This window comes from Cygnus olor, chromosome 15 (genome assembly GCF_009769625.2).
Source record: "Cygnus olor isolate bCygOlo1 chromosome 15, bCygOlo1.pri.v2, whole genome shotgun sequence".
Taxonomy (NCBI): Eukaryota; Metazoa; Chordata; class Aves; order Anseriformes; family Anatidae; genus Cygnus; species Cygnus olor.
This window is the reverse complement of record NC_049183.1, coordinates 9271066-9297924: the sequence shown is the minus strand read 5'-3', so window position 1 is coordinate 9297924 and position 26859 is coordinate 9271066. Positions and strand designations below refer to the sequence as shown.

At 38.2% G+C, this 26859-nt stretch overlaps 2 protein-coding genes across 10 annotated transcripts; one reads left to right on the top strand and one right to left on the bottom strand.

Moving 5' to 3' along the window:
* Positions 1-62: 62 nt before the first annotated feature.
* Positions 63-19912, bottom strand: CCP110 (centriolar coiled-coil protein 110). 6 transcript variants are annotated; one of them, XM_040574808.1, is made up of 15 exons: positions 19704-19912; positions 18202-18352; positions 16728-16856; positions 13666-15310; positions 12575-12699; positions 12254-12434; positions 10943-11082; positions 10457-10573; positions 10075-10176; positions 9679-9795; positions 9099-9178; positions 8458-8520; positions 7853-7912; positions 7177-7259; positions 63-2389 (listed from the first exon to the last, which is right to left on the bottom strand). In XM_040574808.1, exons 2-15 carry the CDS (start codon positions 18346-18348, stop codon positions 2337-2339), a joined length of 3042 nt encoding a protein of 1013 aa, XP_040430742.1. In that variant the 5' UTR covers positions 18349-18352; positions 19704-19912; the 3' UTR covers positions 63-2336. The 6 variants fall into 6 exon arrangements, with proteins under 6 accessions (XP_040430742.1, XP_040430743.1, XP_040430741.1 ...); XM_040574809.1 differs by lacking the exon at positions 19704-19912 and adding an exon at positions 19015-19157; XM_040574807.1 differs by lacking the exon at positions 19704-19912 and adding an exon at positions 18887-18986.
* Positions 19712-26573, top strand: GDE1 (glycerophosphodiester phosphodiesterase 1). 4 transcript variants are annotated; one of them, XM_040574826.1, is made up of 7 exons: positions 19712-19819; positions 20256-20399; positions 20997-21168; positions 21776-21881; positions 22733-22825; positions 23456-23667; positions 24049-26573. In XM_040574826.1, exons 1-7 carry the CDS (start codon positions 19735-19737, stop codon positions 24194-24196), a joined length of 960 nt encoding a protein of 319 aa, XP_040430760.1. In that variant the 5' UTR covers positions 19712-19734; the 3' UTR covers positions 24197-26573. The 4 variants fall into 4 exon arrangements, with proteins under 4 accessions (XP_040430760.1, XP_040430759.1, XP_040430762.1 ...); XM_040574825.1 differs by lacking the exon at positions 19712-19819 and having other exon boundaries at positions 20038-20399; positions 20993-21168; XM_040574829.1 differs by lacking the exons at positions 19712-19819; positions 20256-20399 and adding an exon at positions 20432-20448 and having other exon boundaries at positions 20993-21168.
* The last annotated feature ends 286 nt before the right edge of the window (positions 26574-26859 follow it).

Sequence of the window (26859 nt, the reverse complement as noted above, 5' to 3'; positions counted from 1 at the left end):
ATCCAACGGCCCTGTCCTAATTAACGCGGCGATTTTCTTAAAATTAGGGGGAAAACAAACAAACAGTACAGGTCTTTTGAAAGATTGCAGGTTTATTGTGCAATATGTTTAAGTAAAAAGCAAGACCGGTGAAAATGAAAGTACAAAAATAAATACACTTCTGTAATGATATTACAGTCGCACACAAAATAAAAAGTCAGATAAATTAAATATGTATAAATAAAAAACATAGATCAAGTACAAAAAACAAATTCTGGCACTTGTCAAGAGAAAGGCCGCATGAAAGTTCATTAAAAACAAATGAAGTTGTGCTACAAGGCCTTATTACACACATTGGAAACATGCTTAAAGTAAAAGAGGCTCAGGTGTGACACCTGACCTGAAGGTAAGCATTCATTTTTACTCACACGCTAAACCTATCTTTATGTCAACATATTGCCTATGCTAATAATAAATACAGTATATAAAACATCCTTTAAAAGCATCAGTCTTTAGCTCTGATACATCAACAGCAAGCTTTGCCACCTGAGGCACACGTTACACTTGTCAGTATTTTTCCCCTTTGAGATGTTTTCCACTCGTGTTTCTGGAGTTTCCAAACAAAGGAAATCAAAACAGCATTTTGATGACTACTGAGTAAGCAGGAAGCTTGTCTCAGGCATTTTTTGGATTACATCTGAAATTTTAAAGAGCCATAGAATTTATATGAAGGAGGCAGATTCTCCAGTGGTGTAAACTGTTACATTTGCACCATTAGGGAAGGCACCCCAAAGCTTTCAAATAAAAGCTACAGCACAGAGCCACTGAGCAGTGACATCTTCAAAGTATTTAGGAAGCACTTTGCCTTTTCTACATAAGCAATCTGGTATCGCTTGGTACAAAACATTTGTTTTTAACGATGTAACTAGCTGCAGAGGACACACTTACTGATAGAGGTCACAACTAGTGCCACAAGCAAGCCAATTTGTTCATCGCTGTCGCTGAAGATAACTCTCTTCATCCTACTATTAATCCTCCTTTTATAGTTATTGTTTAACCCAATAAAATTTATCAGTCCTTTTTCTCCTTTATCAGTGTTCGTATGTTACAAAGCCTCCAAGGTTGCATTGTACTGATACCAGGAAGAAAACAAAATATACCCATTTCACATTTAAGTAATCAGTTCCCTAGTGCTAGGGTAAAAGAGCAAAGAAGTAAGCACTGCAAAGACTTAAATAGCCAAGTTTTTCCTCTGGTTTCTAATGTTAACATCCCATCACCAGTTCATTAAGAGAAAGAACTTAGAGACTTCCACTCCCCTCATGTTGAAGAATAATATCCATCAGTATGACAACCAAGACAAAATATGAACGTGATATTTCAGTATTAGATTTTCTTAAATGAGAGACTGTTTTTCTTGGGTTTTGGTAGAGGTTTTTACCCCCCCTGAAACCAGGAAACATTATTTCAGTACAAGGGCTGTTAGATCATGGTACAAGAGAAACTGCTCAGAAAAACTGCAGTTGTCAAAAAGAAAACATAAGGCATATGAATTATTATTATAGACAATCATGTGCAAGTCTGAAATGATAAAACAATTAAAATCTTGCCTTCTTATGTTTTTGTTGAACATATACTTCTCTTAATCTCGGCTAAAATTATTTCTGTAACAAAGTGCCACAGACAGGAAGGAAAAAAAAGTCAAAGGACTTCCAGCACAGTGGTTTGATCTACCATGTGCAGAAAGGGGCAGTTTCGGTACAGTCTTTGCAAGTACATCTGTCTGTCCAGTAGTTAATCTGGATCCGTATCTGTTCAATTCAGCAGCCATGAAGTTAGGTAATCGCATTTACACAAATACATCCAGAAAGGCTGCTGACAAATTCACTGACTGAAGAGCTCAGTTTTGTTTAAGGATTATATTTTTGCTTATTTAACTGATTCAACTTTATGGTATGAAACTAAAAATATATACGCGTGACTTATTTATGGTGGCAACCATACACAGAAATTGCAATTTGCAAAAATTTTATGAGAGATACAAGAATTACAGAGTGTTAAGTCATGAATTAACTTAATGTTGCTCTACGGCCTTCTTTAAATAACATTATGAATCTTATGTGTACACAGTAGTATGAAGATCTAATAAGTTTAACATGCAATTTTCCACAGTATTAGAGCTTTGCAGCCCTTTATTACTTAAATATGATTGTATGAATATGTCATCATCTGGAAAAAACAAAGTATGTTTATCATTTCTGAATATACATATAAATTTAGGGCATGAAATACTTGAATCAGTACTGAGAATGCCATCATTAAAAAATAGCCTGTTTATCCCAGCGAGTGCTGTCGTCTTAAATTGTCACAACATTTGGCTTCTTTCTTTGGGTTCTTCCTGCATATGCTCCTAAAAACAAAGTAGAAATATTACCATTTCACAGTTGATACTACTGCTTTTTGCAACAAGATTATCTAACAAATACAGCTGAAAAGACAAAATTTTAAAGCATTATTATATATTCAGTGCCTACTTTGAAAACAACACTTTTCATAATGTTACACTTGAAATGCCTTACGAACACGTAAGTGAAACAGGTTACTAAAACTACTAGTAGGCTTGAAAGTAACAACACGTTCTAGTTTTTCCTTCCTCAGTAATCATTCCATTGTCTTTTCTGCTAATCTAAAACATCCACAACTATAATTCAGAAGTTTTTAAAAGGTAAGTCTGTTTGTAACATTATCAAGACAGATTAAATATGATTAACTATTCCATGTACTACTTTTAAACATAATATCAATTACAAAAATACTATAAAGTCAAATATTTAAGACAACTCTCTTCTTTTCCCACCTCCCATGTTAATAAACAAAGAGGTAGAGACAGAGCAAGAGTAATGCAAAGCATAGGAAGTTAACACTGTAAGTTGATCTTAGTATTTCTAATTATCTTCATTCTTGTTTCTTGGAATGTGGGCCTAAACTCTCTTCCTCAGACGTCCACACACAACAGATCTCTCTTCTGTTACATTTGTTCTTAATGCATAGCAACTGCCCCCAAGATGAATAGTTTTCAGGTTCAGGAGAAACGCGTGCATGAGCCAGAGGGAAGCAAGTGTAAGGCATAGGCAAAATGTAAAGTTTCACTCTGATAGTTTCTTCTCCTCACAGATAAGCTCCTTTCCCATCTTGTGACCCAACTTTCTGTGAAAGCAGCTGCAAATGGGAAGAAGTTCTTGCTAAAACTGAGAAAGAGAGCTCCAGAACTGAGAAAGGGACACAAAGAAGTAGCAGCCAAAACCAACATGCACCTGTGCTGCCACGACAATGGCCTCGTCTTTTTGCAACATCCCACACACGCATTACACAGAGGAAGGGACCAAATCTTGCACTCGCCACACCTTCACTGTAAAGACCCCACTTGCCAAAACCTCTTTGGTAGAATATTATATGAATTGTTGATTTAAATTACTTTGCATGACTTGAATTATATACTTTGCATCAGGCACACTTCTAATGCAGTAATTAGCTATCAGATAACTATAACTCAGCAGCAACTTAGCTGTTAAGCATAAAGAGACTTCAATAAACTATTAAAAAAATAATATATGTGCCAGAGAATACTCAAATCTTAATAAAAGCGAACTGTCTTTTCAGGAGAACAGTTGCAGGTTTCCATATGTTGACAAACACAACCAGAATTAAAAGTGCAGTACGAATAACTTTATCAGGCAAAGCCCTTATAATAAAAAGAAAGCTGCTTAAGAGTAAAAAGTAAAATAAAAATCTCTCCACATGTAACAAATTTCTAAATATATACATATTTAGAAAGCCATATTACACTATGCATAGCACAATTATCTTCCAGTGATAAGGGTTTAGCACTGCAGGCTGCTAAAAAGAAGCACAATTCAGCATTCATTAGGTTCAGGAAGTTATTGAGAGTGTCCAGCAATGTGAGCAAACATTTATATGAAAGCAGTGAAAGTTATATCACATGGTGCAGAGCAGTGAAAATGGAAGACAGCCATGGAAAAGAAATAATTACCAGGCAATTAAACAAATGTGACAAAGTAAGTGCAAGTCTTTTTTCTTTTTTTTTTTTTTAAATGATTTTCAGTTCCTCTTTGTCAGCGTCACAGTGGTTAATTACAGGTGCCCAAGAGCTATGTTCAGTACAGTGCAAAGCAGCTTTGGAAATGCCCCCAGAGACCTTACCACAGCAGGATCCCTCACATCTGAACACTGTTTCCCACTACACAAAAAGGCATTCTCCTTGGCCCAGCACTCGCCGGTGCTGTACTCTTCAGCTCACCTGTGATCCCGTATGACAAACGACCAGGCTGACAAGCATGATGCTTTAGTAGTGCTTGAACACCACATAGTTTTGAATCAGCCCACCTTTAATAATGTTTTACTATTAGGAAATAAATGGACATATTTCAAGCTAGTTTTCTCCCCCTGCCTAGTCCCTCCCTGTAAATGCCCTGCCTAGCACAGCTTGCAAGCTACTGACTGAGCATCATTACCCTATTAAAACAAAACCAAACAAACAAAAGGATGACTCTTCATAGATTTATTAGGTTCTCTCTTCAGTACAGACCTTTGGATTCAAGGAGTACACAACAAAAACTAAATTTAAGACCACCTATTAAAGAAAAATACCTTTGTGCTAGAAAAAGACACCAATCAGAGTGGTATCAGAACTACAAAGCACTTTGTTGACAGAAGTTAAAAGAACAGTCAAAAGAATGGAAAAAAAAAGTAGTTTGATGGCTAGGTCACTGTCTTCTTCTGAAGTTCTCTCTCATACCTACTTTGAATGCTTAAGTGACATCCGGAATATCTGTATTCTACTAACCCTTCTTCCCTTTTGCCCCTCTAACAAGCTGCGAGTTAGGGATGAACGAGGACAATAAACAAAATAGAAATATTATGGGTTAAGAGTTTGCAGACTTAGTATAGTTACAGATATAAGTACGTCATTTCTTTTCAAAATGACTTGAGATTATAGTTTCTCAATGGTCTCTCTCAGACAAAACTTGTTGCCTTACTACAGTTGACTTCCAAGAATCTCTCTTGAAAAGAAACTTACTTCACTAAAACCAAATATATTCAACATACTGCCAAACCTTTCACTATTCAAATTAATCCATGTATAAGGAAAACCACATTAAATATATTCAACTTAAGGTATTCTTCATTATGCAAAGTTATGCAGATTTCTTTCATGCCAAACATTCCCCATCTAGTAATTTCAGAATGCCTTTCTACTACTCACGTGGTATAAGTAGTCTAACCTATTTAATACCAGTACTTCCACATGCTCTTTTATATACCACAGGAAATTAAGTGACGTCAAAACACTAAATTGAGGTTATATTGTGTAACCAGAACTAGACAGCATACAACTGGTTAAATCATCTACTTCGTGTTCGAAGAAGGTCACTACAGGAGGCATTATACAGCTTTCCAGATAGTCAACAAATAGCAATAAAGAATGGAATTGAGAAATTTAGAGATGTATTCCAAAGGATTCCTTTCATTGCCTGGTACTAACTGTCAGGACTTAGGTAATTACAACTAAGATAAACTTGGGAACTCAGCAGAGCAACACACACTGCCAATGCAGGAGAGTGACAGAGAATGTTTTAACTGGATGTCAGACTTAAATGTAAAAAACACAATAGATTATCACACCCCAAGCATCAATTATATGAGACTGGGGAAGCATCCAGATCCCAAATCAATGCTAAGCTTGATACTGACACCATACTCTCATTACTACTCTTGACAACTTCTGGAATATTGTAACTGGAAGGGTTATTGATTGTTTCATCAAACTTGCAAATAGTAACTGACATATGGTTACCTTTGCTTGCTACAGTTACATTGCTTACTTAATATTCTTCTTTCTATTTCAGAGAGATTATTTACAATCTTTGCTAATTTTGAGTGCAACTGAGTAACTGCCTTGCTGCACCTTAGTGGTGACAACCTTGCCAGGAGAACTGGTAACTGAAAAATAAAACAAACCAACCTTGGTTGGAATCTCATCATTTACTCCTCCCCCCATCCCCTTTATTTCCTTTCAAAATGAAATGCTAAAGATGTTGCATGGTTTGTATGCATGGTTTCTTATTAGCGTATGTCCTTCTACAGCCACTTCTCTTGGCTTCACAAAGTACAAGGACAATCACTTCTGAGAAAACAGAACACTTGAACAGTGCACACTCTGTACTGAAGTACGGAGATACTCCCTATAGCATTGCTCCAGGTCAGCAGTAAATGCAGAATCTTCCTTCTAGGAAAGGTTTGATACTTAATACACAACGTTATTTCAGATCACCATGAGAAGGAGCTGAAATTCTACTACATTATAGTTTGACTTCGTGAGCCCAAAAGTTCCTAATTGTTTTATACTTGACTTGTGGAACTCTCCTTTGAGAGCAAAGTGTCATAAAGATCTTAAACAGCTTTTAAAACTCCAAATCAACTCATCTGTTGATAAATAAAGGCTTGTCACTTAAGAAATTTGAAATCAAATTAAAAAATGGAAATTGCAAAAGATATTTCATAGTGTTTTATTCTCTTCATGCCTGAACAGGCTGAAAACAGAGAAGTCTGGCACTATTATCAAACCTTCCTATTAAAAAGGTAACCAACTGGTAATCTCTGTATGCAAGCTCAGGAATACTCCACTTTTGGAGTACTATTTTTGTCTCATTAAGACTCACACATTCTGTAAGATTCTACAGTAGAAACTTAAGTTTCAGCATACAGAGACTAAATACTCACTGGCAAGTCTTCTGAAACTGTCCTGTCTTTGAAACAAAACCTATTGAAAGGACAAGTTACACATGTACAGAACTGCAATGACACGATCGATCCAACTCTACTTTGACTACTATTAGCCTCTCAAACAGTTACAGTGAATATATTTGGAAAAAATACTTATGGCTGGGCATCTGACAAGTGAAATCAAATGAGCTATGTAGTACATTCTATACCCCACATTTACAGAACTTTACAGCGGATGGTTAAGTTACCAGTGCATGTCTGAAGAGACAGGTTAGATTTAAGACACAGCAAAGCAGGTGGTCAAGAAAAGGAAAACAATATATCCCCCATCTATTTTTTCTTGATACTAGTAACTTATTTACTATACAATCCAAGCACCAATTTTCTACACACCTGGAACAGCCTTGTTAGACACTCTGCTCTCTGAGGCCTTCTTTCTATTTTGATCAACCCCCTTCATTGAGGTCTTAGGGGTTCTAATTAAATATAAAAGAGTTAATAAGTCACTTGCATCAATGTTGAAAGACCGTATCCAAAAATATAAAGACACTATCAAACTGTTTGGCATGAAATCATTTTTACACCATCCCATATAGGCTCCTCCAGATGATCTTGGAGGTCTTTTCCAACCTTAATGATTCTATGTGCACAACACCTATTGACATTATTAAGGCTTAAGAAGATACATTACATAAGAGAACATCTCTCCAGAGAATTTTAAAACTCTGTTCAAGAAACTGATTCAGTTCAGATACTGTGGCATTACAGTCTACATTTAAAAATACATATATTTCATTAAGTGGAAGCAAAGCTTCATGGAATGAATGTTACAAATAGAAATGTCAAAACATGGTGTAAATGGAGACAATACACAAGAGGATGATAACAGTAAGTATTTTCTTGCAGTATACGGTAAAATAAAGCTTTATCACTCTCAAAATACTGTGAGAATTATTTTGCCTTTGAAAAACAGTTGCACCATTAAGTATAAATATTACTTAGAAATTACTGTGTTTTTGCACTTTGCATTTACTTTTAATGTTAGGTCAAGAACATGCTGTGTCCTTACCCTTGTCTGCAAAGCAATCTATGAACTGGGGCATTCTGTCCTTGATTTGGTTGAAGTACTCTGTTAAAACGCAAACTTCTGTTAGTGCTTTTTCCCCTCTTAAAATAAAATAAAATAAAATAAAATAAAATAAAATAAAATAAAAATCTCACAAGGAATACTGAACTATGCATCATCTTTCACACAGAAAGTTTCAGAATGGCTAGAGGGCTCTGACATGTAGGTGAAAGTGGCAGGAATTAAAATTCCAGAGTAAAAATACTACTTTCACTAGCTATTTAAAGCAAAGACACACACACACACAAAAGTAAAGCTTAAGAGATACTAATAGTATATCTGAGAGAAACCTTGAACCTGAACATACAGAGTTAGAACCGTAAACAAATAATTTCTGAACTGACTTTGAGGAAAATAAAAAAACATATTTTTTCTAACTTTAGAAGTAATAACCCCTTTTCTCAGACCACACTGAATCCGATTTCATTACTGCCATAATAATGGCTAAAATCAAGCTGATTGATGTCAAACAAGCAACAAAGACCAAAGAATCTAACATTGTAAGACAGTTCTTTAGAAGCATTGTAATAAGAGTAATCTTCACTCACCGGCTTTCAGGACTTTTTTGTTTTATGATTATTTTTTTACTTGGCATTCCCATTTCTGAAGCCCTAGAGAAACAACAGCATTGAAGCGTATTTAAGTTACAAAATCATCATGTAGGTCTTAAACACAAATAGCAAGAGAAAACCAGCAACAGAATCTACATCTACATATAATACTGCCAGAATAGTTCTACGGATTACCGCTTTTTACACATGAGCAAGCGTAACACTTCTATTCTGTCCACTGCGTTGCAGTAGACAGATAATGTCTGCCACCATCCCAAAAATACTCCTTGCCAGAGATACTCTACCAAGTATCTCTCTTGCTAGGCACTTTGGAAAGGTTGATAAAATAACCTACAAAAATCAACACAGAGGTTGTTTTGATCGCCACTGAAATATGCTGTAAATGCACAACCTGGAACAACCATTTTGCCCATAGGGACAAGAAGCCTCTGAAAAGTAAGACGGAACTGCTACAAGTGGTAACACACCACATGCCTGAAGCTTTTTTATTCATTCTTCTTAGGAGGGATGTTGGTTTCCAAAGAATCTGTTTCTCCAAAAACTTATTTTGACTATTTCCTACTCTTCCTACCCATCCTCTTGCACCCTCCACCCACCAAAGGGAGAACTGCACATACTTCATGTACTTTTTCCTATCCAGAGATTTCTGCGTAGCTGTTGAAAGCGTTGCTCTCTCTCTTGGACTCTTTACTTTATCCTATAAAAGCAAAAACAACCAACAGGAACACTCATTACTGTTTTAATTGAGCTTAACCTCATCTGACCTGACCCTACTTTAAAACAAACAAATAAAAATATTGATATATTTTAAATTTCTCTCTTTTCACTACAAAGTTCATGTTCAGGCTAAATCCAAGATTTCTATCTTCTTTAAAATCAAAGAATCTTCCTTATACTACCAGATTAAGAAGGCTTGCGTGGCATAATAAATTCTTAAAGTCCGAAATTTTGTTATCACTTTCATCATGTTTTTCACTGTTTATTATGTCTACGCACTAAACGATTCAAGACAGATACCTCCTACTGCAGTGATTTTTATTATTTTTAACTTTTAATAATTACACGAGCACAATTTAACAATTAAGATTGTAAATTTTTTACTTCGTCAGGAAGAGTCTCTTAAAAGGAAAATGGTTCAGTATTTAAACACTTAAAAAAAAAGAAAAAGCAGTTTACATTGTCGTGACTATAACCCACCATTTGCCTAAGCATTTTCTCTTTACGAACTTCACGATCGTGACGCAGAATATTCATTCTTTCAGATGCCTCCATTGTAAAAAATATGTCATGGATGTCATACAGAGCAGCTCGCAGCTGGAAAGAATAGTTAAAAAATTCATAAAATAGTTAACTTTCCCATGGTTTTGATCACCAAGCTCCGTTTAGACAAAACGCTTTAAAAGGTAATTTAGAAATCCCTCTTAACGCGTCAGCAGAAAAATCTAATCTTTTCTTCACAGAGTTTACACTTTTTCTTTTGAATAAAGCCACTGTGAAAGTTTCAGGTACTTATACTACCACACATGAACAACCAACTTCTTTTTACAAAAGCAGAATAGCTAGGAAAGAAAAAGGAAGTTTAAATTATGTCACCTGAGCCATTACTCTTTCATGAAGGGATGCATCTTGTGCTGAAACACTTCCTCTTTTTAATGGGGCTTCAGACTGAAAATTCCTTATGAACTCCATAGTATCCTGGGGGAGAGGGGGAAATGAGATTAAGCACTGAGCGTAATCCTTCACAACCAAGGAATCATCACAAACTTTTTGCATAGTGCTGGTTGTCTTTTAGTTGGACCTTATGACAGTAAGCAATGCAGCACTTAAACATGTCCAAATGGCAGATATTACTAAATTCTTCTGAAAGCAGAAAATGCATGATTTCAACTGTCAATTGACAACAGGACAGAAAGAAAGATAAAAAGAACATACTCAACAGGAGGAGAAGCCACATAATTAAAAATGTGGATCTTACCTTTACAGTTTGCTTAAGATGTTTCAGTTTTTCTGTCTGCAGGAGTCTACGAGTAAGAAATCCCTTTGCCACAGCAGTTATCTTACTGAACTTCATTTGTATCTCTGGACTGAAAACCTTAAAAGAAAAGTAGCATTTTCTAAACATTGAATAAACAAAGCAGAAGAATTATTTCTCAAATAACATCAGTTACTTAAGTTTTGAAGTTAGAAACAAGCTGTTGATAAGGGTAAAAAGTTTTGGCTGGGCCAGAAGTACCCACCACAGTATTAATTTAGCAGAAGCAATATACTGTTATATGATTATTTTGCATATATGAATAGCAAGAAAAATATGCTATACAGTTGTCCCATGTAATTTAAATCAATATAGGAAGGGATATCGATCTTTTCAGTGAAATTTATTACTACACAGCTATTACAAAATTGCCAGCGTCTTACAAAAACTAAAGGGCGTTTTAAGTTACAAATAAATCTTTTTCCTTACCTGAGTCCACCTAGTTTTGATCCTGCTACTTGGCCTAGATACTGAGGTTTTTATAACTCCACTACCCGATGGTCCCCAGAGGTAGAATGAAGTTTCACTTGTTGAAGTGAAGGTGTTAGGTGTTGTAGTATGAGCAAAACCTGCACGCAAAGCAGAGTGTATGGTTTAACACACAGATTTCTTTCCATAAAGTAACGACTATGCATGCAAATACACACAGAGCTCTATATACAAAAACAGATGCTCTATATACAAAATCATCATACTTAAAAACAAAACATAAGACAGCACTCCATAAAAATAACTAATTAAGAAAAAAAATTCAATCACACACATAAACTTAACTCAGGCTGCAGTCAGGAAGTCTTTTTGGAGAGAACAGAGAGGTTCCAGTGCTGTTAGCTACTCTTATTCAAATTGTGGACTATAATACTTACATATTGGGAGAAAAAATATCTGTATGCTACGATATGAAAAAAAAAAATCACTCACATAATATTAAAGTTTTTACACAAAATCTTATCCTAAAGCATCTCAAAGAAAGCGGTTTTGAAGTGTTTAATGCTGCTAACATGGAACCTAAAGATGAATATTAAACAATCCTAATCATATAGTTCAGCAATTTTACTCTTGAAGTTCTTTGCTCTTCTCCTGTTAAAACATCAGATTTCCATCTGTGTTTGCAAAGTGCATGTTAAAACAGTGAAGAAACAGAACGCAGCTCAGAAGTAGCAACTTTGTTTACAAGGTCAATTACAGGCAAGAAGCAATCTGAAAATTTGATTCATTTCAGAGCAAAATTAGATAAACCAATGGAAAAAAAAAAACAACAACCATTTCATAACACACTGGAACAGGCAAGACGTGCCATTGACTACTGCTGTACATCCTTACAGACAAGACTCCCTGGTAGAGCCCTTCTAATCCTCCCACACAAAAAAGAGCACTAGACCACAGCTACGTGGCATCAGGATGAACGTTCTGTGACACAATGCAAATTCATGTCCTCATCCTTGACCAGATCAATTGACTTTTAACTTGCCTTCCTCAAATATTCCCCTTAACAACTCTATGCAGATGCAACACCTGGAACAGTACAAGAATGGCTGAAACTGCCACCCAGACAAACATGCAAAAGAAAATTTGTTTCACATATGCTGTCAGCAGCTGAAGGCAGCAGCTGTTGGTCAGGATATGCTGACAAGAGGCCTGAACAGGAGCCCTGCTTCTATCAGTACAATAGGCAGTTGCTCCAGTCAAGCACTGTAGAGAAAAACATACCACAATATTTAATTATATTCTAAGTTTTACCAATGCTGGTCGAGTTTGTGTTATGGACTGTCTCCAGCTGAGACTGCACGCTTTCCAGTAAGCCACTTTCGCTTTTTCTCCACTCCAACTCCATCCTACTGTTAATGTTCACTTTGGAAATTTCTATTTCCGTTGTAGCAACCTTCTTTCCCTTCAGCTTCCTCTCCTGTTCTTCCAGTTCCTACAAAAGAAAGAATCAACTGTAAGACTAGTTTTCTAAGACTCCAAAGCAACAGAATATACATGTTAAAAACAACTGCTTCCTGACAAACTTCAACACACTTGACTTTAGCTTGCAATTTTTCCTCTTTTTTGCTTTACCTTCTGCAGTTTCTCCTGTTCTCTCTCTTGTTCAGCTATCAGAATCGACAGTTGTTGTGCATGCTGTTCTTCAAGCCTCTTCCTCATTTCTTCAAATGCCAACATTTTAGTTTTTAAAATCTCTTCTGAGAAGATATATACAATACAAAGAATCAAGCATTAAACATTTTCTATGCGATCTTTGCCACAGATATACATGCTTTAACAGGAGTAATTTGCACCATCGGTAAAAACCATGACATCTTTCACATAGAGCGGCCACTATGTATTGCAAGAACCTTGATATCAAGCTGCCACTATGTATGTATTACAAAGAACTTTATCAGTTACTTCAGTCCTTCAAAATATTTGCGGGATAAGCATGTGGATGGAACAGCAGTGGCGCCAACTGAGCCTACATTAAAACACAGATGCAAAATATCTAGTTCTGAGAAGAGCATACCTACACTCACTGGAGTTAAAAAAAAAATACTTAAGCCACTTTGGCTTGACATGGTAGAGACACACACAAATGTAAGAGTCTTGAATTGGAAGAAAATACCCATACAATAATTTGCAACCTACCTTTTAAAAGGTATTTTCTTTTAATTTAAAAGGGGTATTTTAGTAGGCTTATTTATATCTAATGGAATATTATTTCTTATTAAAACTAAGTTCAAACTTCTACATTCAGATGAGAACTTAGTATTTTTTTGTGGTTAAATGACACTCTTGAGAATAAATACAGAATTCACCAAACTGAGAAACAATGTTTTATCCGACCCTTCCTCATAAATTATTTAATCAAATATTTGTTACAAATAGGTGTTATAAGACTTTTGACTCCAATCAACTCCTAAGTCAGCAATGACTCCATTCTGTAGCAAGGCTCAGGTAGCAAGTTAAATTTCAGAATTTGTCATTAAAAACCAGAAAAATAATGAGATTACTGAAAAAAGATAACTGACACAATCAAACTTTTGTCTTTTGATATATATACTTCAAACCACCAATGACTACGTTATAACATTTTCAATTATCATTGTTTCTCCCTAGAAGATTTCTAAACTGAGAAGTTGAAGGAAAAACCCTCAACTACAGGAATCTTTTACCTTTTACTGTACTTGAATCAGGAGCTGTGTTCTTGGTAATGTAGACTGATCCCACAGAATATTTCTGTTCTTGCAACCACTGCTTCTCTTGTTCTTCCATTCCAACTGTTACAGCACAGGGACTGTTTTCTTTTTGGCAATTGTCGGTGTCCAAATCAAGTCTACGTTTTACCTTTTCAAAGGTATTTTCCAGAAACTGCTCATTTGCTGGGGAAGCACTTGGAGTATCCATCTGCTGACGCATATGCTTGCTCTGTGTTAGCAGCGGGGATGGGTTTTCTACATCGTAAGATTTATTGAGTTCTACTGGAGAATTACATTTAGTATTTTCGAGCAAACTAGGCGGTTTAGTTTCATGCACGGCTAGGAGCTTCTGTGTTACTGTAGACTGACTGATGCCAAATGGCTCATTCACTTTTGGAGCTGCAGTACTAGCAGCAGTCTCTACTTTATATGGTCCCCTGCTGTCCATCGCCACTTGTCCTTCCACTGTAGCAGACAACGGCCCCTTGCTTTCCAAGGGCCCAAAGGAATGTCGAATTGGTTTGCCAACCGCCAACCCATCACAGGGAGCTGCAGAATTCCTGATGACACCAGGAACTCTGCTAGGGCAAAGCATAGAGAAGTCCACCATGAACTTTGGCACTGATTCGGACACATTATTTTTATCAGCAATATCTTGCATGATTAAATCCATCGCTCTCCCCTTGCCTTTAGGGCTCAATTCATAAGCATTCACAGGATTATTTATAACTATGTGTCCCATCGATAGAGGTCTTGGGCGTCTTCGGTGCATTTTAGGACTCATGCTTGGCTCTGGGCTTGGCAATTTGGTATACGATCCCATGAGGCTCCTGACAATGCTACTGTCACGATCAACCACAGAAGTACTTTTTAATTCTTCATCTGAATCTGAATCCACCAGCGGGGGTGTTCCAACTCTCATAGGAATGTCCACTTTAGAAAAACTGGATAAAGTTGACATACTTGTGTTATTGCTATGAGCAGAGGTACCCTGGAGAAGGGTATTTGATTTATTAAGACTGGGCTTATCAAGCGGCACAGCAGTGGAATTTCTGCCTGTAATCTTCGCTCGCTCTTTCACAGAATCAGTTGTTTTAACTGCATCATTTTCTTTGTCTGAATGACTTTCACTCATACTCCTCTTTGAATTACTTTTTGAGCCACGCCTCGTTTGCTCTTTCTCTACGTACTCCCTGGATTTTTTCAGCAGGTTCTGAAGGCTCATTACATACGGATCTTGGACTTCCTTGTCAGATGATGGCACTGCTGCTCCCTCTTGCTTTTGCAAAGCGTGTGACACAAGCTTACTCTGCGTGCTGTCAGGAGATGCAGCCCTTGGACAAGGTATGTCTTCGGAGAAGTGACTCTCGCTTTGCTTTGAAAAAACGTTATCTTCAGCTGCTTGAACTTCTGTCACATTTGATGTCACTTGCCCCACCGTATCTGATGACACAAGTTCTGGAGTCTTTTCAAGCTCCGTGGGACCATGCTGTTTAGGAGAACATGGCAAACTGGCATCAGATGGAGCTGTGAGGTCAGTCAAAGCTTTTGAGTCTGAAGCAGGGCACGTATTCTCACCCTCCCCCATGTTCACGTCACTTGCACTAGATCCCTTCCTGATCTGCAAATAAAAATTGAAAAATATCACATATTTTGGATGAAATCTCTGATTTTCAAATTAATGCAAACTTCACCTGCACTTAAAAGAGAATGCTACAACCTTAAAACCCATAAAAATTTTCAGTTTGAGTATTGCAAATTTCCTTCAAATTACTTACAATATAAAGCTCCATGCAATGAGAAAAAGGTTACTGGAATTAAAATATAAATGTGGATAATGGTCCACTCAGAATTTTTAGTGATACAAAATATCTGAACGCAAAGATGTTTTTTTCTTCACACAGTAATTTGGATACATTCAAATAATTTTATGGCTTCAAATTATATTGCAAGATTCCTGTTAAAATATGAAATCATGTTCATATTAAATAAGAAATGTAATTGAAAAAAATCAACATCAAATATAGATTAACCTACAGACAACTAAGAACAAATCAAAATAATTCCTAAAGGTAGTAGAGGAACTATATTTTTTTCATTTCTTTACTAATCCAGAGACATGAAATACAACTTTTCAAGCACTTGTAAAAACAACTTTAGTTACATGTCATGCATTATGTAGCTTCTCTTTTATTTAAGTGAAAATTACATGGTACTTGTAGCCAGCATTTGGTTAGTCAATTATCAAGGGGACATCCTTGGAAAAAAAAAAAAAAAGCTAAGGTTTTTGTACTGAATGTAAGTTCCTGGTCTGCTCTTCATATCCCAAGTCAGATGACTGTTGCCATGTGCGCTCCAGTAAACACTACGAGCTCGGTAACTTAGAGGTTTGCCACCTTAGTAACTCAACACACTCAGCGTTAACTGTACCCATTCAATCAAAAGGTTAATTTAAAGGCTGTATTATAGCTATGTTACAAAGACAAATAATACTGCTTGATTAGATGTATTTAATATTCTTTTCAGTTAAAACCCTACTGAATTCATCACCGAAGAACCAAAGAAAAAAAAATAGTTGCAGTAAAATTACAAAGCACCCAACAGAACTACAAGTTGTTTCAAAGGTAATTTTACTTCTGTAATCATAAAGTTGTATATATATACACACATTTTTCTATTAAACTACAGGTTTGCAAATAAAGCAAGCCAGTTGCTGTAACAACAGTAGTTTCGTTTGTTTGCTTTTATAATCTAGTTGCTTGAGAGTTACAAAAGCAACGGTCAGTCAGTTAGTGTAGTCTGCCTTTTGCATACAGCAAAACAAGCAGTGAAGAGCAAATCCCATACATTACAATGAATGTAGAGACTACTGCTAAATAATCAATCATCTGGTCACACAGCACAAATACTAGCAAATGCTGGTTCTTGAGAGTTAACTGCTATTAATTTCACCAGTGAATACCTAAATCCCAGCCCTTTCTCAAAACATATATAAGGAGATGTTTCCTCTAAAGCTATAAGAAGGGTTTGAACACTACCTGAACATTTTCTAGAATCTCCTGAACACGATTCAGTAAAGCTCTCTTCTTGGAGTTCTGTCTCCAGGTCTCTAGATCCAGTGCTTTCTGTTTATACTGCTCTATTTCCTTTTTCTTTTCAAAGTTCAGCTGCAAAACAGAGTGTAAGAAACATGGTTTATACCACTAAATGCAAGTTACAATACAGAATTACAAAAATAAATTAAAACCACAAAAACAAAGAACAGAAGAAAAACAACCACCTAAGCCGAGATTTTGCACACACTTTAAATGCCAATTTCTTTTTAACCAATTACACTTTTTTATGCAGTTGCACAAAATGTCTTTTTTAGCATACATGCTAATGAACATGAATTTAAAAGATAGTTTATAATTTTTTTATGAGCATTACATGCTGCAATGCCAACTTCAAATGACACAGGACTGAGACTGCAGGACAGGTCTTTCCCAGTCCTCCACGGAGATGGGAGGTTTTGGCAGCCCTGTGACCAACATTCCTACCTACACTCAATCTATTAAGTTCTGTGAAGGACTAGCTTGCACTTGCCCTCTGAACCAGTAGTGAATTTCATGAGACAGAAAAAAAGAAATGTAAGCTAGCAAGTTTCTGGATCCTATCAAAAACTATATCAGAAAATCTTCCAAGTTACTACTTTAGAATATATAGTTTGGATAAAAGTCAAAACTAAATCTACAAAACTTCATCTCCAAAAAGTGGTTTCACAAAGTTCTCCAAAATTAAGTAGTTTCTAGCCAAATTATACATTTCTTCTATGATAATTCAAAAAATGTACCCCTTTATACATGAAAAATATTGCAATATATTCTTTTAGTCTCTAATGTATATCTGCATCACAACTTTTGGAGATCATTGTCAGACACTCTCCATTCGTAGTTCTCATTACTGAAAGGAAGTCAGTTGCATTACATGAACTATCAACAGCTTTCTTACTGGCTCGGTTTAAATTAAGAATAGAATAGCTTTAACATAATTGATGAGCCTGTAAAATATATAAGAGGAAGGTGCAAATATATGAGGAAAAGAAGTATAATTAAAAGCTTGTTAACAACCTCAGTATTTCCTATTCCTACTGTCACATTATTATTTTTGGACAGTTTTAAACAAACAGATTATTTGATATTTGGAATATCAATATAATATTAAAGCTAAGCCCAGCAGTAACATTTATCTATTTAACACTACAAATATTTTCACTCTCCATGTGAAAATAATAAATGAAGTCAAGAAATGATAGCAGTCATTGAAACAAACAAACAGAAAAAAAAAACACCAACCAACTGAAAAAAAACTTACCCTTTACATTGTAAAATTAAAGCTAGGAATGCCTAGACTACACTAAGCAGCAGGTCTGGTAATACCTTAAAACAGAACTGTACCTTCAGAAGCATCACTACACACATATCAAAGCACAGGTAACACACCAGGGAAGAAAAGAAAAAGAAGAAGCCTTACCAGGGGCGGAAGCACAGGAACTCCATGGAACTGAATAAAGGAAATATTTTTGTGCTGAACAATGAAAGAGGTTTCTGTCTTTATTGCCTCTTCCTGGATTCTGGAAAGATGCTTCTTACAGAATATTTCATAGTCTTCCATTTTCATCTAACTAAACAGCACAGAGCAATAAAATTAAGCTAGTGTACTTCCAAGGCCATGAATAGAAAACAACAACACAACTAATTTAAGTTTTTATGTCTGTATCACTGTATCTAGGAAACAAACGATACGTTAGAAATGTCACTCGATCTTTTTCCTGCCATTAAGAAAAGCAGCAAAGCTAATTTGCTCATAAGATCTGCATATATGAGTGAAAAAACATGTTCAATCGTAGATACATTGATGAGACAAGCACTGAGATAACCCAGACACACACAATTACATGTGCTACAGGTAATCTTAAAAATTTCCATCAAAGACTAAACCTTTAAGGCCTCCCATTACGACCAGTTACTTCCCATCAGCCATTTAAAAGAGACAATGCAGCTAAACTAAAACAATACTAATATTAAGTCCATATTAAGGCAAGACCAGCCCCGATATTCAGAGGGCTGACAGGAAGGTAGCTCACCCCACCACCCTCCTCCTTCACATATCCCTGTAGCAACACAGACCAGCCCTTCCACCGAAAAAACAAACCAACCACCACAGCCCGGCTTCCTCAGGAGGCCCTGCCGGCGCTTCGTTCCCCTCGGCCCGTTCCTGCCGCCCTCCCCGAGCCCCCCCCGGCCCCGGTCCCACTGCCCCCCGCCGCCGCGGCCTGCCCGGTACCCCGCCGCGGCCGCTGCCCCTCACAGCCGCCGCCCGTCCCGGCACTACAACTCCCAGCGTGCTCCGCGCCCGCCGCCTTCCCTCGGGGCGGGAGAGCCCGGCGGGTACCGGGCGGTGACAGGGTCGTAGCGGGAGGGCAGGCGGTGACAAGGCGGGCAGGGGGGCGGCTCGCACCGCGCTCCGGCGCACGGCAGCCGCTTGGGGTGGGGGAAGCGCCTGGATCCCAGCAAGCACCCCGAGATGTGAAAGCTGGCTTCTGGAAACAGCTCCTTCGCCACTACTATCACGCTCAACATTGCGTTTTACTTTTTAAATCTTCACCTTTAATCTTAAAAATGCCATCGTTTATCGAAATATTTTTAAATATGTAAGATGTTCCTTTAGTTGTGTGTCTGTGCATACATGCCTGGTTTTCCTTTGTGTACAGCTGGCACAAGCACAAAGCCACAGACAAAAAGAGCACCTGAGATGCTCAGAACCAGCTGGGACGCTGCGTGACAGACGTTTGTGTTAGCTGATTAGAATCCAATTCAGAAGCTTCCCTGGTACCTGTTCCGCTGCTGGTTGGAAAGCATTCTTCGCTACAGAGCGAGTTTCTCACATCATACCCCAAATCCTTATTTATGTCAAGACAAACTACCATCTCCTCTGCCTTTCTTATCCCATGTCAGACAAGCCCGTTTCTTTACCCTTCACCCCGTTCTGTATCTCGTTGCTCCGATGCTTTCTGATGGACTTGGCTTTTGGCCTCTCATAGGATTGGGGCTCGCTCTGGGTGGGAGCAGGCAGCTAGCTGGGAATATAATTGGAGCATAATTAAGATTATCAACGTTACACTCCTAGTTAGCTGACAGGACAAAACCAGACACACAAACCCCCAGCAACCCCCTACGGAGCAGCACCTTTCCCTCGGCCGCCCCCATTTATTTATTTATTTGCTATTTCCCCCAAGACACGCCTGCACCACCCCGTATGTCCCGCAGCGCCCCCTAACCGCCACCGCCCGGCCTCACAGCCCGGGCCCGCCCCGGCCCCGGCCCCGCGCCGCCTCCTCACGGCGCCGCCGCCATCGCCCTGTCCCTGAGGTGAGGCGGCGGGGCCTGGGCCTGGGCTCGCCCCGCGCCGCCGCCATGTTGTGCCGCGGGGACGGGCTGCTGGGCTCCCTCACGGCGCTGCTGGTGGCGCTGCTGGCGCTGAGCCGCAGCCCGGCGCTGTCGTGCGTGCTGCCGGCCGGCCTCTACCTGCTGCTGCACCTCTGCAGCCTGGAGCCCGCCGCCCCGCAGAGCGCCCAGCGCGTCCTCAAGCCCCGCGGCGCCGCCGCCCGCATTGCCCACCGCGGCGGGGCGCACGACGCGCCCGAGAACACGCTGGCGGCCATCCGACAGGTCAGCGCCGCCTCTCCGAGCCCTGCCCGGGGTCCTCGGGGGCCCCGGGGTGCGTTTGGCCCCGGACGGGTCGGGAGCGAAACGGTTGGGGCGCACCGGGGCTGTGGGGAGCCTGGCGCTGCCCGTGTGGTGGGTGGGAGGCTGGAGTCGGGGGCAGGAGCACAGCCCTCTGGGTTGGGGTAAGGCGTTGTCATCAGGTGTGCTGTCCCGAGTCGTAATAAAATATCTGAACTGAAGGCGTTTGCTGCCCTGCTTTTTAGAAGGTAACACAGCTTATGGAGTCGGGAGTTACTGGGCCAGAAAGAGAGAGCGGGCTTTTTTTCTGCATTTTATCCCGAAACAGTCCCAATCCTGAGAGCAAGATATTATCACTTTGTCTGTAACATAGATTACATCCATTCAGCTGATCAACGAATGCTTCTCACAATAACTTGGGTAAAACCTACCTTGTTTTGCAGATCAGGCTTACTGAAAAGAACATTAGTAGTTTATTACTTCTTAACAATACAAATGAATTATACCTGTGCCTATGTTAATTCTATCAAGCTGTCTCTTCTGTTGTGTAAGTGGTTTCCTCCTTCTCTCTTTTTAAGGCAGCTGAGAATGGAGCAACAGGTGTTGAGCTGGATCTTGAATTTACTGCGGATGGTGTTCCTATTCTAATGCATGATGAAACAGTAGAAAGAACAACTGATGGGTCTGGCAGACTGCGTGACTTGACTTTTGATGAAGTTAGGAAGCTTAATCCATCTGCAAAACATAGGCTATGGTAAATGAAATATTGCTATTCTGAAACTATTGTTTCAACCCTAAAAATCCTTGATAAAATGATTGCTTTGATCAATTAGCAGTTAAAATTTGTGTAAATTTAAAACTTAGAGTCCCATACGTTACTTTTCATTTGATTTTAGAGGCATATGAGACTACGTCTCCTTATCTGTCTTTGCAATAGGAGCAGTGAAGCAGAGTCAGGATAATTTGGTTTCAAGGAGAAAATCTACTGGTGTCTAATTGTTTATCTGTACATCAGCTTCCCCTAAAGTGACCCCAGAACATTAAAGAGACTGGGAGTTTCATTATCTGTCAATCTTGGCTTCAGTAATTACTTCAGAAATTCTATTCACATATATATCTTGACTGGTTGTGCTTTGGGGAATTTCTAAATATTGGGATTATACGTCTGGAAAGGAGCTATCAGACTGGGTAGTCTCAGACAGGACTGGTGACCCCACTTACTGATTAAGTCCCTTCCAGTAGTAGGCAGGGAAAATTGTATGTTACTACTAAACCTTTGATAACAATGCAACTTCTACAGTATTATAAGTGAATCCATTTTAGAGTACGAACTTTTAGTGAGTAGTTCTCTGTTCCTACAGGAGCAAATTCCAGGGTGAAAAGGTACCAACTCTGAGAGAAGCTGTTGTGGAGTCTATGCATCACGACCTTACAATCTACTTCGATGTCAAAGGCCATGCAAATCAGGTACCGCTTACTGTACTATATATACTGTACTGAGACACCTCCTTTCACCCTTGCTTTGGGTTTTCACCTTTTTCTGTTGGTCTCAAGCTGATATCTGTGGTACAGTCCTCTCTAACATGAGTGAAACTGGGTCTGCTACTTAGGTAATGCAAAATGGGCCTGTCAAAACCAAAGACCATGTGTTCTTTCACCCCGTTCCTTTGACCCAGGAAGTGGCAACTTAAAATTAGAATGTGACTTGAGTCACATCACCACCACACAACAAAGCAAAGTAAATTCCCCGCCTGTGCTGAGGGGACCTAGTGTCTCATCTTCAGCTTCCAACTGGGGATCTCAATTGTCTGTAATTTGCATTACTGAGGGAGATACAGGTGATGAACCACTACCATTTTATGCAAGTTGAACTAGATGATTTGTCATTACAATTTATGCAAGTTGAACTAGGTGATCTTTGAAGGCCCCTTCCAACTGAATATTTTATTCTAAGTTAATTTTTTTTTATTCTAGCATAGCAAAATATGGAAATAAATTCATTTTTGCCCTTGAACAAAACCCTAGACAGTACTTCAGAATGTTTTCTACAATATATTTAAGGGTATTTCAAACACTAGAACAATGAGTAGCATTCTTAAACAGAATCATAAAAAGGACTTCTGTTGCAAAAAACAAACTGGCATTTGTGTGATAATGCCATGAGCAAGATACTGTTTTTCTTCCCCCTTTCCATTTCAATCTTGCTACACAAAACAGGAAAGTACTTTAAAGGGGGTTATTCTAAAATGACTTTGCTGTGTAAAGTAAATATATGTGTCTGTATAAATATAACAACTGTGTGTATCTCTAATTGGCAGGCAGTTGATGCCCTAAAACAACTCTACCTGGAATTTCCTCGTTTGTATAACAGCAGCATAGTCTGTTCTTTCATGCCAGATGTTGTTTATAAGGTGATGTTTCCTCAAAATTTATTTTGGATTTTTTAATTCTGTCTGGGAATTTCAGTAAGATATGCAACTTCCAGAGTACCTTTGAGTTGTTAAAACTGTGGAGACATTAAAACCACATGAAGCATAAATCATAAATCCTGCATAAATCTTATTAGATTGCTCTATGCTCATTAGATGCACATATTATGAATCTACAGCGATTCCCTCCATTCTGAAAGTGTGTCACCCTTACCGATGGCACATGACCAGGTATCTATGTGCAAGATAACTGACAAATACCATATTTTGGTGTAAATGTAGACTTTTCTTAAAACTGTTTCCTAATTTTTGTTGCTAAGGCTATTTATCATTTATTTTATTGCGTTGCCTGACTGTTTTGCTCCAGCGTTTTTTTTAATTTTTATTTCTTACATAAGAGCAGTTGCTTATTAATTCCATTTTTAAGAAAACAACAGTACAGGATCATATACAGCTTTCTAAAAGTGTTACAAAAGGATCTGGGGGGAAAGGGGAGAAGGGTTGTGGTAGAGCTGCAAAGTTAAGCTAGCAGTTTGTATCCAACCTCTCCCAATTTATATTTAAAGCAACTTGGTTTTTGTTTGAATTAGTCTTTTTACCTTGATCTTCCAGATGAGACAAGCTGATAGAAATGTGGTAACAGCCCTGACACACAGGCCTTGGCACCTGAGTCATCTTGGAAATGGGACACCTCGTTTTGACTCCTTCTGGAAACATTATTTATATATGATGATGGATGTCATTCTAGATTGGAGCCTACACAGTTTCTTATGGAGATTATGTGGGGTTTCAGCCTTCCTCATACAGAAAAATTTTGTTTCTCAGTGAGTGTTAAAGCTTGCTAATATATCAGGAGGCACTATCATTCACTAGAATAGTATGTTAATCAGTATGTTCTATTTAGTATTGTGTAAGGTTGTATAGATGGTTTCTTTATTGCATGCTATTTTATTCTTTAAGCCTCTATCTTTTATTTTTACTTTATGTTAGATGCTAAGTTTAATCTCAAAGGGAAAGAATACTGTTGCTTTTGCCTGTTTATAGTAGCAACACACACCAAAAAATGGCATGTTGCAAAAGATAATGCAACCATCGTTCCTGATGGGTTACCACTGTAAGACTGAAACTCAATTTTAACCTTAGTGTTGTCTGTCTTGACTCTGATAGTATCTGTCTTCCTCTTACAGTGTCTTTGTTCCTTTCAGAGATTATGTGAGGCACTGGTCTTCAAAAGGAATTCAGGTGGTTGCCTGGACAGTGAACACATTTGCAGAAAAAATATATTATGAAAACGTCCTTGAATCCAGCTACATCACAGACAGCTTGGTGGAAGACTGTGATCCTCATTACTAGGCCTGTGACTAATTATTCACCACCTTAAAGAAGCTCTCTTACTCAGGCAGGTCTGAATTTACCATCAAGACAGTATCCACTAATGCAGATGGGACTACTAATGATAGTTCTGGGAAGAGGAGGAACAGTATTTTACTTCTGCTATATGATCAGGTCTTGAATGCAGGAAAACTTTCTGGTGCAACGCTGACCAAAGCTGACGTACAGCCAGTGGTAGTCTGGGGAAATGGCATTGTAATGTAAAAGGGTCATTTTTGATAAGCTAACTGGGCAATCTCTGTATGTGCAGATTGCTTTATAATTCCGACTATTCCTTTGCTTTGTTTAAATCTTGGTTATAAAGTCATATCAGCCTTTTTGATGGCATAATGTAAAATTGCACTTTGATTCTAGTACTTGAAACAGTTTGTTCTATAACTGTATAATAATTTGAGGTTTATTTATGGTATCTTAAAAGCATCTACACTATTGTTCTGAAAACAACGGTGAAAATGGTGCCAAAATAGAGGGCGAGTGTATTTCCCTCCTGCTGCATGGAAAAACGGCTGCGTTGCATCTTAATAGGGAAAGAAAAGTCAACAAACCATGTTCCTTGTGAAGACTATGAGAATTAATGATTAAAACTTGATTATCTTCTTATGCTCCAGTCTTTTTAAAAGCACCAAGGGAGGCTAGATTATTTCTTCTATTAATACTACACATGAATGTATTTATTTATAAAACCAAGGTACGTACCGAGTGCTGCTAGTGGTAGAATAAATAGAGCTTTTTTTCTTTGCAAATTGTTTGCATGATTGAAGGACATTCACAAGGATACATAAGAATCTGTAATCCAGATTTAACTTGCAATCAAAAAAGAGTGCAGTCACAATAAACACATACCTGATAGCTTAAGGGTACAGTATACTTACCAGCTGTGCACTAGTAGATTGATGTAATATGTCAAAATGAGTGCAGGTTGCTTGATATTTTTTCCTAAGTAAAACTTTTAGGTGTTCTCATCACAGCTGCCGTTAACATGCCATGAATGATTTTGGCTCTGCTCTGGAAGGAGCTGGTAGTTAGAGAAGACTGTCGATGATTAGCAAAGAGCATAAAACTCATGTGGAGCCAGCCCCAACATAAATGAGACCACCTGTTCTTAATAGCCAGTATGTGGAAAATTTACTAAGTTTAATACTTTCATTTCAGAAGAATGTCATATTAATTTCAACAGAAATGAGGAATTCAAACATAACGGGTTGGTTACCTGCTACAGGTTATTCAGATGTAATCTCACAAGCTACCTTAGACTGCACATGTAGCAGTGTGCATATTTGACTAGACAGTGTAATTGTGTTTTGGTAAGGTAGATCCTTGTGCTGCGTAAGTGTTGTTGGTGCACTAAATCACCAGTGGAAAGAACTACACAGTTGTCCCAGTTAAGGTAAGTCCAGACTTCTGAATTAGTGGCAGATGAACTGCGTTCTTCCCCTTCATGTATTAAGAGAATACTTGAATTTGGTTGGCACGGATGTTGCAAACTTCCTGGCATGTGCCACACTTCAGGAAATCTTATCTTTCCAGTCTGTTTATAAAAGCTTTTTTGTTGTTGTTTTTGTGTTTTTTTTGTTTTGTTTTGTTTTTTTTTACTTCTGTGATTTGGATATTTGCTACAGCACATACTCTCTTCTGGAAGAGCAGCAGCAGAAGTGATTATAGTTGAACACATTGATGAGAAGATGAAATACGTTCTGGAAGTAGATAGCCTTGTACACTACTGCAGCTACAATGAGGGCTGCTCGAGGTGGTGTCAAATGGACACTAACACTATTACACCATTTTTCAAGCAAACTTGCTACTCAGGCAACTAAGTGTAAGGCTATTTAGCCAATGAATGCTACCTTTTGCAAGGGGTGATGAATTTTTATTTTATTTTTTGCTTTTAAGTTGTATGTAAGCACAAAGAAACATAGGAGTAAGGAGGCATGCTGGATTCCTTGAGATGGGTTTTCTTGTCACGATTACGAGAACCTCTCCATGTCACTTTTCTAACAGGTACTGCAAAACCAACAGTCTCGGCCTTCTGGTGCACATCCTGTATCTGTGTCTGTTACTTATACCATCAGCCAGTTTCTATCCAGCCCTGAGTTCTAACCTCTGTCTTTACTGCTGTGTTCTACAGTTGTTCTCAAATCTCTAATCAGAAGAGTTGGCTTAACGGCAAATGATCGTTTCTACAAAGGTCTGTTTTTTTTTTGTTGCTGCTTGGGTTGCTGGTACTGCTGAATCTCGCTGTCCTCAGTGCCAACACTGGATCCATATTGAAATATTCACAGCCAGACTTCAGGGCTATGCATGCAGAAACAAATAATAAAATTGAATCTCTGGTCTTGCATGTAAATTTTGTCCTTTTTTCTGTATCTCTTGTGTCTCTTTCTGGGTTGTCTTTAATGTAAATTATGAGCCTGAGAAACAGGTGTATCTCTTTCCTTGGCATTTTATGTCCAAAGTAGCTAGGGAGGAATAAACCAGGCAAAACAAAACAAACAAAAGCTTTTAAAAAAAAAAAAAAAAAGAAAGAAAGCTAAGATTTATCATCGTAGCAGAGTTGGGGCTATGAGTAAAAGCAGCTGCACTGAATGTCTCAAAGTCACATGATAAAAAGTCCCTGTTGTGTTACT

Coding starts and splice junctions, on each gene's coding strand:
- CCP110 (XM_040574808.1), bottom strand. CDS start 18,348: ATGAAAATGGAAGACTATGAAATATTCTGTAAGAAGCATCTTTCCAGA. Junction 12,435..12,574: donor AACAGGAGAAACTGCAGAAG/GTAAAGCAAAAA, acceptor TTTCTTTTGTAG/GAACTGGAAGAACAGGAGAG. Junction 7,260..7,852: donor AGATTGCTTTGCAGACAAGG/GTAAGGACACAG, acceptor ATATTTAATTAG/AACCCCTAAGACCTCAATGA.
- GDE1 (XM_040574825.1), top strand. CDS start 20,145: ATGTTGTGCCGCGGGGACGGGCTGCTGGGCTCCCTCACGGCGCTGCTG. Junction 21,169..21,775: donor TCTGCAAAACATAGGCTATG/GTAAATGAAATA, acceptor CTGTTCCTACAG/GAGCAAATTCCAGGGTGAAA. Junction 21,882..22,732: donor TCAAAGGCCATGCAAATCAG/GTACCGCTTACT, acceptor TCTAATTGGCAG/GCAGTTGATGCCCTAAAACA.